This window comes from Myotis daubentonii, chromosome 5 (genome assembly GCF_963259705.1).
Source record: "Myotis daubentonii chromosome 5, mMyoDau2.1, whole genome shotgun sequence".
Taxonomy (NCBI): Eukaryota; Metazoa; Chordata; class Mammalia; order Chiroptera; family Vespertilionidae; genus Myotis; species Myotis daubentonii.
The window spans coordinates 55,245,173-55,261,259 of NC_081844.1; the positions used below are offsets into that span (position 1 = coordinate 55,245,173).

At 40.6% G+C, this 16,087-nt stretch overlaps 1 protein-coding gene across 9 annotated transcripts in view; it reads left to right on the top strand.

Annotated features, from left to right (window-relative positions):
- The window catches only part of SH3D19 (SH3 domain containing 19), a 186,178-nt gene that overhangs the window by 115,118 nt on the left and 54,973 nt on the right, over window positions 1-16,087 (top strand). For 4 of the 9 annotated variants that reach the window (XM_059697862.1, XM_059697859.1, XM_059697860.1 and 1 more), the window contains 5 exons: window positions 4,749-4,789; window positions 6,482-6,524; window positions 8,474-8,612; window positions 8,742-8,904; window positions 9,615-10,619. In XM_059697862.1, the coding sequence (XP_059553845.1) occupies window positions 4,774-4,789; window positions 6,482-6,524; window positions 8,474-8,612; window positions 8,742-8,904; window positions 9,615-10,619 (1,366 nt within the window). In that variant the 5' untranslated portion in view covers window positions 4,749-4,773. The remainder of the gene's footprint in view (window positions 1-4,748; window positions 4,790-6,481; window positions 6,525-8,473; window positions 8,613-8,741; window positions 8,905-9,614; window positions 10,620-16,087) is intronic. The other 5 variants (XM_059697857.1, XM_059697866.1, XM_059697865.1 and 2 more) reach the window with 3 other exon arrangements.

Genomic DNA, 16,087 nt, shown 5'->3' on the forward strand with positions numbered 1-16,087 from the left:
CTTGCTTACCCTGAGGCTGTGTGCCATGCAGGGCTTGAGGAGAAGGTACTTAATAAAGAATGGGCAAAACGAGGCTGAAAAAGAGTGGTCAGGATAATAGAAAAACTAGGAGAGCCTAGCCAGTTTGGCTCAGTGGATAGAGTGTTGGCCCACCGACTGAAGGTTTCGTTTCTGGTCAAAGGCACATACTTTGGTTCCAGGCTCAATCCCTGGCCTGGTCGCGTGCTGGAGGCATCCAATCAATGTGAGATGTGTCTGTCTCACATTAATGTTTCTCTCTCTGTGTCTCTTCCCCTCTTTTTCACTCTCTCTAAAAATCAGTGGTAAAATATCCTAAGATGAAGATTAACAAAAAAAGAAAGGAAAGGAGGAAGGGAGGGAAGGAGGGAGAGAGGGAGGGGGACTAGGAGAAGGCTGTGTATTAGAGGTCAAAGGAAGTGAGGTTCGAAAAGAATGAGTGGACCACAAATATCTCTTAATGCTGCAGGAAGGTCAGGCACAAGGTGGCTGAGAATACGTCATTATATGTGGCACTCAGGAGGTCAGTGGTGACCTTTGAGAGAGCAGTTTAAATAGATGATTGAAGTTGGAAGCCACACTTTGATTTGAACAATGAATGGAATATGTAGAAGCTGGGACAGCTGGGGCAGGCTAGTCTTCTATGAAATATGGTGGTAAATAGGAGAAGAAAGGGTTGTAGCTTGAGAAGGCATGAGGGTCAAGCAGAGAGGAGATCTGAACATGTTCACAGACTGTTTAGGAAGAGGAAGTTGGAGGCCTCTGTAGGCAGCAGGGAAGGAATCCAGTGAGAGATCAAACTGCAGCCAGAGTGAAGAGGAAATTGGTGAAGCAACCCCGGCAGAAAGGAAGGAGGAAGTGAAAAAATGGGAAAACTCTTGCTTTGAAGAACCTTTTTAAAAAAATTAACACATTTGTCTTTAATTCTTATGTGTTAGTTAGTATATGCTAAAGAAATATTTGTTGGTTGTATGTATTGCTGATCTACACTAATAAAAGACAAACATGCAAATTGGCTGTACCTTCGCTATGCCTTAAGCCACGCCCACTAGCCAGTCAGAGCGACTATATGCAAATTAACCCAACCAAGATAGCGACCAGCAGCCACAGAGCTGGAGCAAGCAGGAGGCTTGGTTGCCCCAATGATGGAGGAAGCCGAGCTTCCCGCCTGCCGTGGCCCCGGCTCTGAGCTCCACTCAAAGCAACAAAGTTTCAATTATAGAAGGTAAATAAACCCCAGATACCTGCTTTCAGCGGGCCGTGGCCATGGAGCTGGAGCGAGCAGGAGGCTTGGGTTGCCCCTGGTGATGGAGGAAGCCAAGCTTCCCTCCCACCCTCCCTGGCCAGCTCTGAGCTCCTCTCAAGGTTACAAAGTTTCAATTATAGAAGGTAAATAAATCCCAGAATAAAAAAAGAAAGAAAGAAAAAAAGGAGACACTGGGAGCTTCCGTCACCGGGGGGGCTTGGCCAGCCTGAAAATGGCCCTCAACCCCTCACCCAGACTGGCCAGGCACCCCAGTGGGGACCCCCCCCCCACCCTAAAGGTGGTGTGGCCAGCCTGAAAACAGCCATCAGCCCCTCACCCAGGCTGGCCAAACCTTTAGGGGGTGAGGGTTCCCACTGGGGGGGTTGCTTAACCAGCCTGCATACAGCCATCAGCCCCTCACCCAGGCTGTCCAGGCACCCCAGTGGGGACCCCCACCCTGAAGGGGGTGTGACCAGCTGAAAACAGCCATCAGGCCCTCACCCAGGCTGGCCAGGCACCCAAGCGGGACCCCCACCCTGATCCGGGACACCCTTCAGGGCAAACCAGCTGACCCCCACCCATGCACCAGGCCTCTATCCTATATAATAAAAGGGTAATATGCAAACTGACCCTAACAGCAGAATGACTGGGAATGACTGGTCACTATGACACACACTGACCACCAGGGGGAAGACGGTCAATGCAGGAGCTGCACCCTGGAGATCAGTGCACTCCCACAGGGGGAGCTCTGCTCAGCCACAAGCCAGGCTGACAGCTGCCAGTACAGCGGTGGTGGTGGGAGCCTCTCCTGCCTCCTCAGCAGCACTAAGGATGTCCGACTGCAGCTTAGGTCTGCTCCCCGCTGGCAAGTGGACATCCCCCGAGGGCTGCCGGGCTGCCAGAGGAATGTCTGACTGCCAGCTTGGGCCTGATCCCCCAGGGAACGGGCCTAAGCCAGCAGGTGGACATCCTCCCAGGGGTCTCAGACTGTAAGAGGGCATAGGCCGGGCTGAGGGACCACCCCCAGAGTGCACAAATTTTTGTGCACTGGGCCTCTAGTGTTAAATAAAAAGACAAACAGATTCTCACATGATGCCATGTAAATACAGAATGAAGAATAATTATGGCACCCTTTTGCCCATTCTATAAGAAATTTTTTATTTACTCAGTCCATTGAAATGTTTGCTTTATTATCCCAAACATAATCATCTAACCCTGCCAAGGAGAAAAACTATCACATTTTTAAGGCAATGTTCCTTAGCTGGTTGTATTTTAAATTCTTTCATGATGAGTATGATTTCAATCAAGCCCTTAGGTCTTTCTTTTTTCATTTGTTTTTATGACTCCTAAATATTTTGGGTAAAGATCATAAAATATTCTAACTGGATATATCTAGGATTTCATGCTTTCCCTTTCGTTAACTTTTTAAAAGAAAAATTATTCTCTGAAATTCAGAAATAGCTAATATTCATTGCCTACTGTAAGTCAGGAACTGTTCTTATACATTATAAAATAATGATCTACATTCTAGGTGTTAACCTCATTTTATACATGGTAGGGACACTGAGAGGTTAAATGGCTCCACAAGGTAGAGCTTAGATGTGAACCTAGATTTCCTGAGACTCTGAGGCCATGAGCTTTTCCATTGCATGGATGTTCTTGTTACCATGTCACAGGCATCTAGTTCATACCCTGTCTCAAGCAAATGTAGTTAGTTATTTTTTATTATTGTGATTTTCATTGGTAAGGATTATAGCAAGGAAGCTTATAATGTAACTAGAGGCCCAGTGCGTGGGTCCATGCTCATTGAAAGGAAATTAATTAGAAGGTGGCCCATGGGGCGGGACTGGGCGAGATGAGCTGGACATGCCCTGCAGCCAACCTCCCATGGTCCTTCCCTGGCTGGATGTACCTGGAGTGGCGCCAGGGCTCGAAGGACGTCTGCTGAGTGAGCAGGGTCCTTCCAGCAGATGGGGTCCCTCTGCCTGGTTTGTGGGGATCAGGCTGAAACCAGCAGTCCCACATCTCCCAAGCGGTCCCAGAGTGTGAGAGGGCACTCTGCGAAGTTGCTGTTGCTTGGCAGCTCCTGTGTTGAGCATCTGCCCCCTGGTGGTCATTGCGCATCATAGCTACTGGTCGGATGGTTGCTTAGGCTTTTATATATGTATAGATGATCCTTCTGTGTGTTTATTTCTTCTGACCATCATTTTATCGATATTTTTGAATTATTGAGAATCAGGAGAAGCATCCAGCTCTCCTGGCTCCACAAGGAGTTAAACAGCTTCAGGGAACAAACTGCCCCCAGCCCTTCCTGTAATGGGCTGTAGGCCCTGGGATAATCCATTTAACCTCTCCATGTCTCAGTCTCCTCATCTGTAAGGTTGGAGTAGGATGATCACTGAGGGTCCTTTCATGCTTATGATCCTGATGGAGCATAGGCAGAGTCTTTATTAGTACTAATATTGCAAATCCAGGTCTCAATATTTTATGAACAGCTGAATATTAACTTGTTTTGTACTTAGAATTTAACTATATGAGTTAGAAAAGTTTCAAAATGATACAACAGCTTTAATTGAACATATTGCCTTTATACTGTGGTTTAATCCAAAATGTACAAGAGACTAACAGCAGTTTGTGGCAGGGGTTAAGAGCCCTGTCTGTATGGGCTTTGGTGGCAAATTCAGTTTTCCTGGCAACAACTACATCAAATCTCTTTAATCTGGGAAAGTGAGAATGGATTAAGTGGGTGGTTAAGAAATTTGCCGGAAGAGTGTGAAATACTACACGAAAACCTGCCGTGAACATCTAAAGTGTTTCTAGCTGCTAAACTTGTTCAATACTTACAAAAAGAGCCAGTCATTCTATGGGGATCAAGAGGGAAAAGAAATTTCACAAATGAGTGAATGTGAAAAAAATCAGAGCAGGAAAGGAGAAGGCAGTGCTTCTGAAAGGATGCAGAGATCTGTGAGTTATGTTTGGGAGACCTTCTCGCCCTCATTTGGCTACTTCCAGAGTGGGAATGCCACTCTGCTAACCAGGGGGGGCCTCTTACTAATGGCCTATGGTGTGCAAGGGCTGAATCAAGTAACAAGCAACTGATTTAAAATGATGTAAATTGAATACTGAATTTCCTTGTAAGTATTATGTATACTTTAATATTGATTCCTATTGAAGTCGCAAATTGATTTTGCAGAATGGTTTTTAGGGATATTTTTTGCACTGTTGTTAAAAACTATAGGCAGATTTTTTTTTAATTTTTTACTGCAGTTATGAGTGTGGATGTCTGGTCTGTACAGACATGTCTTTGCCACAGCACACTTCTTTACTCCCTGAAACTATGGTTCATCAACTTTTCCTTTCTGTAGAAGTATGCAGAGTGGCATGGTGAGACAGTCTTGCTCTCAAATTCCTTTTAGAGCATAAGCAACTGGGTTCACTCTTTTTTCTCCCTTTCTTCTTCTATAACCCTTCTTTTTTCCCTTAGCACTCATGAATAGTGCACAGCAAAAATGCCCCGTGGGAGAGGTATGTTTGTGACGAATAATATGATGTCATGTACAAGTGCTGTGCCTGCTGATTCTGGCTTTAGTGGTGATGGTGATGTGATTGTAGCACACTTAATGAGCCACTTACTTAATGAAACCAGCCTTACCAATCAGACCCACCACTCAGAGCTCTAGCCTCTCTGTCCTTTCGTTGCAATAGACAAAATGCACCTCAGCTTGGTTTAACTTTTGATAAAAATTGAAGTCAAACCAGTTGATGATATGAATACAAGACATCCTCCAACTTGATATCCAAGAGTTTTGGTTTCAGATGTTGGGTTTGCTTTGCCAGCCCAGAACAGATTCAGCTGTCACAGCCACCTCTACCCTGTCTTCCCAGCTTTGTCAGTCTCCTTGTTCAGAGAGAACCAGAAGTTAATAAGAGGAAAAAGCTAAGATTCATACCTTCAACCTTTACAAATCAGAAGAATTAAAAAAAAAATCAGCATATTGGAGAGATAGGAGGGCAACTGGCAGAAATAGTTAATATCTGAAACAAATTCCTGTTTATGCACAAATCATTTTGATATACCTGATAGTGTAGGAAGATTAAAAAAAAAGATATCTTTAGAATGTGCTCTTTGAAAATAGGGATATAATTCTGGATTGCACATATGTGTACTATGTGACCCTATATGTGACATATTGTCCAGATCATCTGATTAAGACTTAATTTAATTTTAAAATAAAATTTGGAAAATTTTTAAATGATCTAGCTTTTTGAGATTGAGGCTTGAGGAAAAAGTTAGTGCTGCATATATGATAATATATACTATAATAAATATGTTTATAAAAGTGATTTGGACAGTATTCATTATTTTTTAATTTAGGTACTAAAACAGACTATAAAACTCCAGAAAAGTTAGAAAATTGATGAAAATTTAACCACCTTTATTCTCTTTACAATAGTTATTAAAAAAAAAACTTTATAAAGGTATAGTCATAGATCAGAATTGACATGTAACAAAGTTGTCTGCCCATTGTTACTTCATGTAATTATAATGCTCTTGTCATGAAATTTCTGTTTATAGCTATCTTTTTTCCCCCTCTGTTCATTCATTTACTTATTTTCAGAACTCCAGAATGTGCTTTGGAGGGTTTTTGAAATCTATGCTATCTTATGAATTCAAATATGTGCTATACTTAACTTGATACCATATGAAAAGATCATTTTGATTTGCTTTTCTACTGTGGTTGTTAAAATACATACATTCTGCTTTTTCTCCATGTTCCTCTTAGATATCATTCCCTCTAAACCTAATTCAGGTATAAAATACCTTTAATTTTTTCTTTCTTTCTTCTTTCTTTCTTTCTTTCTTTCTTTCTTTCTTTCTTTCTTTCTTTCTTCTATCCTCATCAAAACATTCTCTTTAAGGCACTATCCTATGTCTCTATATCTGTATCTATAATTCAGTATATCATTAGATAGAAATATATCATTAGATACTGGTTTTTAATAACTATAATTTATTTCTAATTATAAAAGAAATATAAGATGTGATTTAAAGATTTGCAAAAAATAAATGAAAGTTATTTTTAATCCTTCAAAAAATCCATAATTCTATATGATATCAAGTATAAGCTATTTTTTCAATAATATACCCTATAAAAATTTAAACCTTTATTGAATATACTAATTTTGTACTACATCAATGTATTCTTTCTTTTATAGCTTCTCGGACTTCTATACAGAGTGAGCTTCATCGAGATAGGAGGTATGGTTATATTTATAATAGATGGCATATATTCTGCTCATAATGAAATAAAAATTTTGTCAGTTAGCACGTTAAATATTTCTCTTTCATAAGCAGTGTATTACAACATTCTGCCTCATCAATACATTTCCTGAATTAATCTATAAGCTTGAATGATAGAGACTTTGCTTGAGAGGAGAAGCAATACAAGCCTAAAAGTGTTCTTTTGAGACTAATTATTTACTGACATCAATTTGAAAATGTTTATTAAGCAACTACTATATATAAAGCATTATCGGAACTGCTTCAAAGGAGTGCTTTGTACCTCATAGCTACTTAGTACATGTTGCATAGATAAATGATGAATGACAGGATAGGAAATTGAGTGGAAGGATAAAGAAAGGAAAAGAGGCAGGCAGGCAGGCAGGCTGGATAGATAGCTGAATGCATAAGTGGCTAGAATGGTTGGCTGGAGAAAGGGAAGAAGGTCACTGAATACACAAAAAGAAGGACAAATAGACAGAGGGCTGAATGGATGGAAAGATTAGCAGGTGGATAAATGGATAGATTTTTATAAAACAGCTTCCATGCTTTCAGATTTCCTAGGGTATGGTACCTGGGAATGAAGAACAAGGACTTTAGAGTGAGACATTATGCAAGTTCAAAGCATGACTTTACTTTCTCACCATGTGACCTTGGCAAGCTATGTAACCCTTCTTCGCTTCAATATCCCCATCATTAAAGCAGTACAAACCAGACCTCACTCATAAGGTTGTTATACGGATTAATGCATGTAGAGTGGTTAAAATTTATTAATTATTAACTCATTATTTAGTTAAACAAAAGCTATAAGCAGAGGTTCTTAGGTACTGCCATTCAAATGTAATTAATAAGCAGGTTCCGCCGTTTCACAAGCTAGCATGAGAGTATGTCTATACATGGGGTTGGGGGGTGTTTATTGATTTCAGAGAGGGAGAGAGAGAGAAACGCCAATGATGAGAGAGAGTCATTGATCGGCTGCCTCCTGCACATCCCACACTAGGGAATGAGCCCGCAATCCGGGCATGTGCCCTGACCAGGAATTGAACTCTTCCCTCCCAGTTCATAGGTTGATGCTCAGCCACCAGCCGGGCTATACACAGTTTTGATAATGATAGTGCTTTTTGGTTTTGTTTTTATTTGGCATAGAGTGCTAGAAAAAGGAAGAGCAGGTATCCTCGTCATTATTTGTTAGAACAGAAACTTGAGGCTCAGAGAGGTGATTGATCAGCTCAGAGTTGGTATTTGTTAGGAAGTCAGGTTGAAGGTAAGATTTAAACATGAAACTGTATAATCAGGTTAAGAAAATTATGAAAGAAGCCACGCTTAAATTACTATGGCTCCTCAGTGTTAAAGAATAATCATCAAATTCGTGTACAAAACAGACAAGGAACACAGACACACACATCAGGGTCTAGAAATGAACATGTGAACTCTAAATATGTACTTAAAGATAACTTGGAATTGGGACAGATGTGGAGTGAGGAGGAAGAAGGTATTCTATTTATATGGTATCATTTTTGAGTTTATACTTTATAATAACAGAAAACTAAACAATTCTGTTTGATCCATGCACTTTTCTACTTATGGTATATTTATGTTTGTCTATAGGCTAGATAGCAGAGCCCTGGAATGAAGAGCTTGTATGGACCTTACCTAGTCCATATTCTTATCAACCAAGGCAGAGCTAGGTGTGCTTAGGGTACATCTCTAACTTTTTGTGCCCACACTCATAGAGGACGGCTGCCATTTGATCCCTTGAAGCCTGCCTGGGTGTACTGTTAGAGACTGTACAGGTCATTTCTGTGACTGCGGTAGTTCTTATGTAACTTGTTTGGGTGGTGGTTGTTTTCATGAAGCTTTGAACATTTGCAAATAGACAATAGCCTGTTACCAACTTGCAAAATCTCACTGAGGCTTCTGTCTGCTAGGCGCCCGGAGATCACCATTGTGGCCGCTGAGCCACTGAGGCCAGCCTCGTGGTTTCCAGGAGCCCCAGCCCCAGGATTGGCATTTCCCCCACCCTCTGCAGCAGGCCCTTGGAGGCCCAGGGAGCTGGTTCCTGCTGAGGTGAATAAGTACCCTGTTATCTCCTTGCATTTTATTTTTAAAATGAAATTCAAAGATTAGAACAGTGAGACTGTTAACATGTTGGCTGTCAACCATAGATGTCTAACATTTTCATTCTTTATTTTGTAGCTCCCACCATCTTATGAACAAGTCATAAAAGAAATCAACCAAGTTCAAGTTAATACTACAAATAACAATAATGCTGCTGCCTCTCCAAGGCACACTATTACTTCTGCAACTCAGACTGACTTTTCAGAAGAAATAGACAACCACCTGCCTCAAAGTAATGCAAGTAATTTGTCTCCCCTAATTCTGACCTGGTTCTAGGAAAGTAATCAGTAGGCTCTAGTCTTAAAAATAATTTTCAATTCATACATAATTTTTTGAGCTCTGCTTCCCAGTCAGTGTGATCATGTGTGCTTTCTTTATTTGGATTTGCTATGATTATAATAGTTCATTCTCAGGACCCAAAGCCCCATTTCCTTGGGCTCACCCTAATTCATAACACAAAATATCCTTTAACTCACGGTTGGTATTACTGCTGATGCCCTTTATTCCCACCGAGAAGGATGTTGTATTTAGCAATGTAAACTTGATAGGATGCTAAAGGTGTTTGCCCTGTTAGGCTTTTTAAATGCATTGTATTAGGAAAACAGACAGAAATAAGTTACTTTGGAAAAGTAAAGCAAGAATCATTAGAATTTTGACAGCGAGAGAAAAATGATTTGTGTGATAAGTCTACTGAGAATCAGAAATTTAACGGTGTTTTAAATTATTACAAAATGAATGTTTCTTATATGAATAAATATAATTTGAACACTATGCAGAAAGCTGAGTATAAACATTTCCACATTGATTTGGGAATTACTTTTTACTAATTGAGAGAACCAAATTCTCTTGCTATTCTACATGTATATCTTTAAAAATCTGTTTATCTTCTATTATGTTTTTCTTTTAAATTATAATGTTGCAACTTATTTTTGTTCCTTTTGATCTTATCAGCACTGCAGGCACCTCTCAAACCTCTTCAGCCTGCCCCAGGGGCCTCAGCCAGTGATCTTCCCACAAATGTGGCACCTTTAATAGTCTTTGACTTTTCTGAGGAACACACTTGCCCAGAAAACTCCAATGCTACAAGATGTCCAGTGCCAAAACCAAGATCAAAAAGCAACCTCAGACCAGTAGCCAGAGATTCTCACATTAAAGGGCAGAATCTCCAGAAAATCAGCTCAGCGGCCACCGAAGAGGAGTCAGCCCCAAGCCGACCCCAGTCTCTGTTGGACAATACCAGCGACTTGGACAGTCAGGCAGGGATGAACATTATGAACACAGAACGAAGCCAAAATAGCATTGTTTCAAGGATCAAAGCATTGGATAGTCAGACAAATACGGAAACTTCTGAGCTGCCCAAGAAACCAGAGATTGCTCCCCGCTCACTCCCCCCGAGGCCTGCTGTTCCCTCAGGGAAACCCTCTGTGGCTCCCAAACCAGCTGCTAACAGAGCTTCTGGAGAACTGGACTCCTGGCATGAAAACAGACGCAAGGTGGCCTCAGGGGAAGGGCCCACCCCACACTCTCCACCGCAAGAAGTAGGGAGCATCCCAGTAACCAAACCTGAATTGCCAAAGAAACCAAACCCTGGCCTTACACGAAGTGTTAATCATGAGACTCTGGGGGGAAGGCCTGTGGTTGAGAGCCCTGATGGCAGGAAGAGAGTCCCAACTCCTGCTCCTCGACCTTTGCTGCCGAAGAAATCAGTTTCCTCAGAAAACCCCAGCTGCCCCGCTGCTTTGCTGAAACCAGTCACTGTTCCTCCCCGACCCCCAGTGGCATCACAAGCCAAAGCATTCAGGTCATTGGGTGAAGGAGCCTCAGCCAACCCCGCAGCCCCAGGTCTGCAAAGCAAGCCTCTGGGGGACATCGACCTCATCAGCTTTGATGATGATGTTTTACCCATCCCACCTGGGAATGTGGTTGAAGACTCTCTTGGTTCAGAGATGGCTCTGGGTGAGTAAAAGTCAGAAGTGGAGGGGAATCTAAATTCATAGGGTCTCTTGAATGGCACTTGCTGTTTTAGTTTCCAGTACATAGGTTATTGAGATGTGTATGTGTAGAGAGAGGGAGAAACACAGAGAAATTAAAAAACATGGAGCTGGGTGGGAGATGGAAATTAACACATTGCGTACCGCATAGAAATCTCTAAGACACGCCAGGGACTGCACATTTTTGGGCAAACTGCACATTATTTAAATCATCATAATGCACTTTAGGTGTTGTTTTTCAATAATTATAACATTTTTATTTACAAAAACAATTAAACAATTAAAGTTCCTAGTACTTTTTTAACGTATGGTACTGCGTAAAACATTTTCCTCTATGAAGAAGGACCAAACAAAATTTACATAAGTATCTAGATTCGCTCCTTTTTCCATGGGTGTGAAAAACAAGAACACTCGTGAGCGGTCCTTAAGAGATGGCGCGCAAAACACGAGAAAACTCCTGAGTGGTACGAAATGTGTTAAGAGGGAGGAAAGGGAAAATACGGAATGGGAAGATGGAGACAGAGAACGAGGGAGACACACACGTTGATTACTATTATCCAAGCCTGGGACAAGGGACCAAACCAGATGTGAGGCCGGCTCCCTTACTCTGGCAGATGGAGATTCAAACATGAGCAGGAAGCAGGGAAACTTCCCATACACGGGAAGTCATGCAGTGGGTCGGGAAGGGCTCCTGAGATTGAACCAGCCCTGCTGGGAGTGCCTGGAGAGGGGCCAGCCCTGGGGCGGACTCTGGCAAGACCAATGCAAGAAGTGAGAACCCAGCCATATGCTGCAATTTTTTCCCGCATAATCTTTATATAAACTCTTCCCTTGAGAATGCTGTTTTGTAAATAAATATAATAGTTATAAGTTTCCTGCCAAGGTCAGGACAATTAAATTTCCCAAGAGGCAGAGGAGTGTTTTTTTTCCCCCTCACACTGTTCAGCAAGAGGGTGTGATGGTGAAGCTTATGTCTGATTTGTCAAACTAAGCTGCTCTGCCTGTCATTAATAAGATTTTTTTTTACTGCTGTTTACTTATTTGGGTAGAATTTTTGATCATATAAGCTTAATAGTATTTTCAAAAGGTTAGTTGTCATCTGTAAAAATTTTTAACATGCATCAGTGGTATAAACTCTGATTCAAAACCAGCTTCTGCACAGCATAGGTGTATTTTAAATGATAACAAATACATATTTATTAAATATTTATCATACACACATGTACCATGCCTCTTTCCCATAAGGAGTAGAAGGGAAGCTGTTGGAATATATTGAGTTTCTGCAGTGTTCCAAACCCTGTACTAAATACCCTGACATCTATTATTTAATTGAATACTTACAGAAATCCTCTGTAAGCTATCATTAGCCTCAATTTTCAGATGACTAAAATGAGGCTGAGAGAGATCCATGGGTGATTTGCCTAGTGTCATAAAACTACAGTTTTCCAAGGCAGAATTCATACTCAATCTATTTATTCTAGAAAAAAATATTTTTTTAGTTTATTGAGAGAGAGAGAGGAAGGAAGGAAGGAAGGAAGGAAGGAAGGAAGGAAGGAAGGAAGGAAGGAAGGAAGGAAGATATCAATTTGTTGTTCCACTTATTTATTCATTTATTGGTTGATTCTTGTATGTGCCCTGACTAGGGATTGAATCTGCAACCTTGGTATATTAGGCTGACGTTCTAACCAACTGACCTACCCAGCCAGTGCATTCAATCTTTTTATTCTAAGTCTAGTTTATTTTTCACTATATTGTGTTGCTACCCAACATTTTCATGAAGCCTTAAACTAGGCCAGTGGTCAGTAAACTGTGGCTCGTGAGCCACATGCGGCTCTTTGGCCCCTAGAGTGTGGCTCTTCCACAAAATACCGACTTCTGCGCATGGGCCACAAAGTTTCAATCGCACTGTATGTGCGTGCCTGCACGTGGTATTTTGTGGAAGAGCCACACTCAAGGGGCCAAAGAGCCACATGTGGCTCGCGAGCCGCATTTTGCCGACCACTGATACTAAGCAATACATTAAAAACTTTTCAAGTCTTGGTTATACCATTTTCTTATTTAAACCTTTTTGGTGTTACAAGGTTCAAGGTAGGACAGGGATGGGTAAATTCAACAGCAGCAAGCTGTTTAAGGGGTAGAAGCTGTGTAGGCCAAAGAAATGCCTCCTTTTATAGAACCTGCTAGATTCTGTGGGGATGGCACTTAGTTAATAATTGCTGAGACTATTTCTGTGTCATTAAACAGATAATTACAGTCATCTTCAAAAAACAAAGGTCAAAAACATACATTCAACATTAATGCAGTCTCATGCTTCATCCTGAGCCTTTTCTGTTTCATAGTTTCTACCACTTCATTGCACAACGTTTAATTATTGAGGCAGTCTTTTAGCAAAATGTGTAACTTGCTTGCCCTGCCTGACTTTAGCCATTGCTCTTGACTGTGGAGTTTTACTGAACTGAATACCTCTTCCTATATTCTGCTCCTCACTTAGTGATACTGTCAGACTCCCAGCCTCCCCTAGAGAATCCTAGAGATATCCTTGAGTCTTCCTGTCACACAGTGGCTAGTTGTTTGAACTTGGAGTCAGACTGGTCTGGGTCTACCACTTAATTGGCATATGACCTTGGACAATTTACTTAATCCCACAATGCCTTGGTTTCCTCATCTATAAAACATGATAATAATACTCCTCAAGGTATTTCAAGGATACATGTGATTATGAGGGAAAGCCCTAACTATGATCTGAAACATGTGAAGTGCTCATTAAGTGGTAGTTGTTGTTATTTCTTGCCCTTCACATCCAATTAGTTACCAACTCCTGCTGCATTACCTTCTGAATAGTGATTGAATCTTCCTCTCATTTCCATCCCTCCTGCTACTGCCCTGTCCTAGGCCTTTATGCCCCAATCACTGCAGTGGCCTCCTGAACTGAGTCTCTCCTCCTTCCACAAATGCAGCATCGTCCATCTTATGGCTACCCAAGCAATATTTCTAGAGTGTACATTGGACCTGTGACTTCTTCGCTTATTGCCCTCCAGGATCATCTCTGAATTCCTCAACATGTAGAGGATTTATTTATTTATTTTTATTTGGACTTTGTGACTTTTTTTTTTTTTTTTGGACTTTGTGACTTTTTGATGGCATATCAATAGCACTGTCTTTGGATTATGTCTCTGCGAAACCTTGCTTAATCATCCTAGCATCAGCCAGAAACTGGGAGAGGAACACAGGATAAAGGCGAGAAACTCACAAATATGTCTTTCCTTCTCTTTCTCTTTTCTGAAAAATAAAGAAAATCTAATAAAACAGGTTTTCATATAATGAAGTTGCCATATTAATCTCAGGAAATAGAGATCAGAAAATACTGAAACTATGAAAACATTGTAAAGATTAGAAAATTTATTAAAGAAAAACTCATAAAACAGGCAGTTTAATATTGGATTCATTTCATGGGTAGAATGCCTTCCAGGTTAATATAATAGAGCTGAGAAGTATTAGCAGTTCCTCTTCACACCTTTACCAATCATATCCAGTTGTCAAAAAGGCAGAATATTTCTGCTGTCAGCCCCATTACACAGACCAGAATAATAGTGTAGCAGTCAATTTCTGGTATTAACAGAACTCAAGGGAAAGAAATGACAGAAAAGCAAGCCAAGGATGGTGAAACTAATTATGATGACAAGCATGTTATTAGAGACAGGTAATGGGCAGAAAACTACATTATCATCAATGTTTTTCTTTATCCGGTAATGAAAAGCATGCGGATACAGGTGTAAAGCCGCTTGCTAGTTTGGCAGGTGGAGAATAACTGGTTATGTGTGTGAGGGGCTAGAAGGAGGGCAGAATAACACTGCAAATAAAAGTAGAGAAAAATGCCATTGGCCTTCCTGAGATTTAGATGAAAGATTCTTTTGGAGATGCTTTGTGTTTTTTCTGGAGAAGCCAGAGCAAACAGTCTGTGATGGAGAGACTTGTGGCACTGCGGTTCTTAACCCTTTCTGGATCACAGAACTCTGAGAATGTGATTAGCTTGCAAATCTTCTTTTTCCTTTGAAAAAGGAGTTATATTTTTCAAGGTTACAAGTAAGAGCTAGTTATTATGAACTAAGTCTGTCTAATTTAGACAAATTCAAAAATATATATCTGCATTATTTCCTATCAAATAGGATCACTGAGGAATAGTATCAAAAAGAGAATTTTTATGCAGATATTCTCCATTTTTCATTCATAAAACCTGTATGTCACTTGAGCAAAATGATTTTAAATTTAAAAGGGGAGCCAGAGGTCTTAATGCCTGGAAAGTCTTATAAAATATCACCTAAATAATTCAGTTGCTCGTTCTTTCAATATTATCTATTGAACAGTTACTTAAAGCAATATTTTGTCCTAGAAGCTACTTGAATTGAAAAAGAGATTCAAATTCTATTTTAATCTCTATTTTAATTAGGTGAGGAGCACTATTTTGTAATGGGGTAGCCCATTACTAAATTATCTTTAGTTTATTATAAATCTTAGACCCAACATGTAAAAGTATGAGCCCCATGATGTTTCGTTTTTGTGCATCAAAACTAAGCTATAGTACCCAGTTATTCAAACACTCATCTGCAAGTGTTGTTGTGAATGTATTTTGTAGATGTGGTGAACATCTACGATCAGTAGACTTCCTTGATAATGTGGATAGGCCTCATCCAACCGGGTTGAAAGGCTTAAGAGGAAAACTGAGGTTTCCCTGGGGAAGAAGAAATTCTGTCTTAAGACCTCAGTATCACTTCCTGCCTGCCTGCCCTATACATATCAAACTTGCCAGCCCCCATAATCACATAAACCAATCCTGATTGGTTCTGTTTCTCTGGAGAACCCCAACTGATACTAACTCTAAGCAGATTCCTGGGTTTGAAGCTTGGCTCTGCTACTTCTCTATTGGGTGATTTCTGTACGTCTGTTACTTCATCTGTAAAATGGGGATAATACTTGTACCTAACTCAAGGGAACCAGAATAACCTCGAGCACAGAGTAAGTACTTTAAAAGTGTTTGTAAATAAGTAATTCTGTGGTGCCAAGTTTACTTCTCAGCTGGAAAACTTGAGATGTTTTTATTCTCAAATATTTGCCATCAACCAAACATGATCGCTTTTTTTCCACACCAAGAACAGAACAGCCTAGGAACAAACAGCACCTCATCAGCCACAGGTGCCTATACATTTAGATGGTGCAGGAGCAGGGTGAGACAACAGGCCAACTCTACACATGGGGATAATTCGGCAAAGCTGCAGTAAGAGCACTTCTGGAACATTAAGGAGAAAAAGAAATACAGAATTTTTATTTTTCTAGTTACTTTGTGGAAAATTTTATGGCCATTATTGCCTTGAAAAAGCAACAAAAGGGACAAGAGTTTTTGCTTTTTTCCCCTTATTTTTAAATGGTTTTTACTTT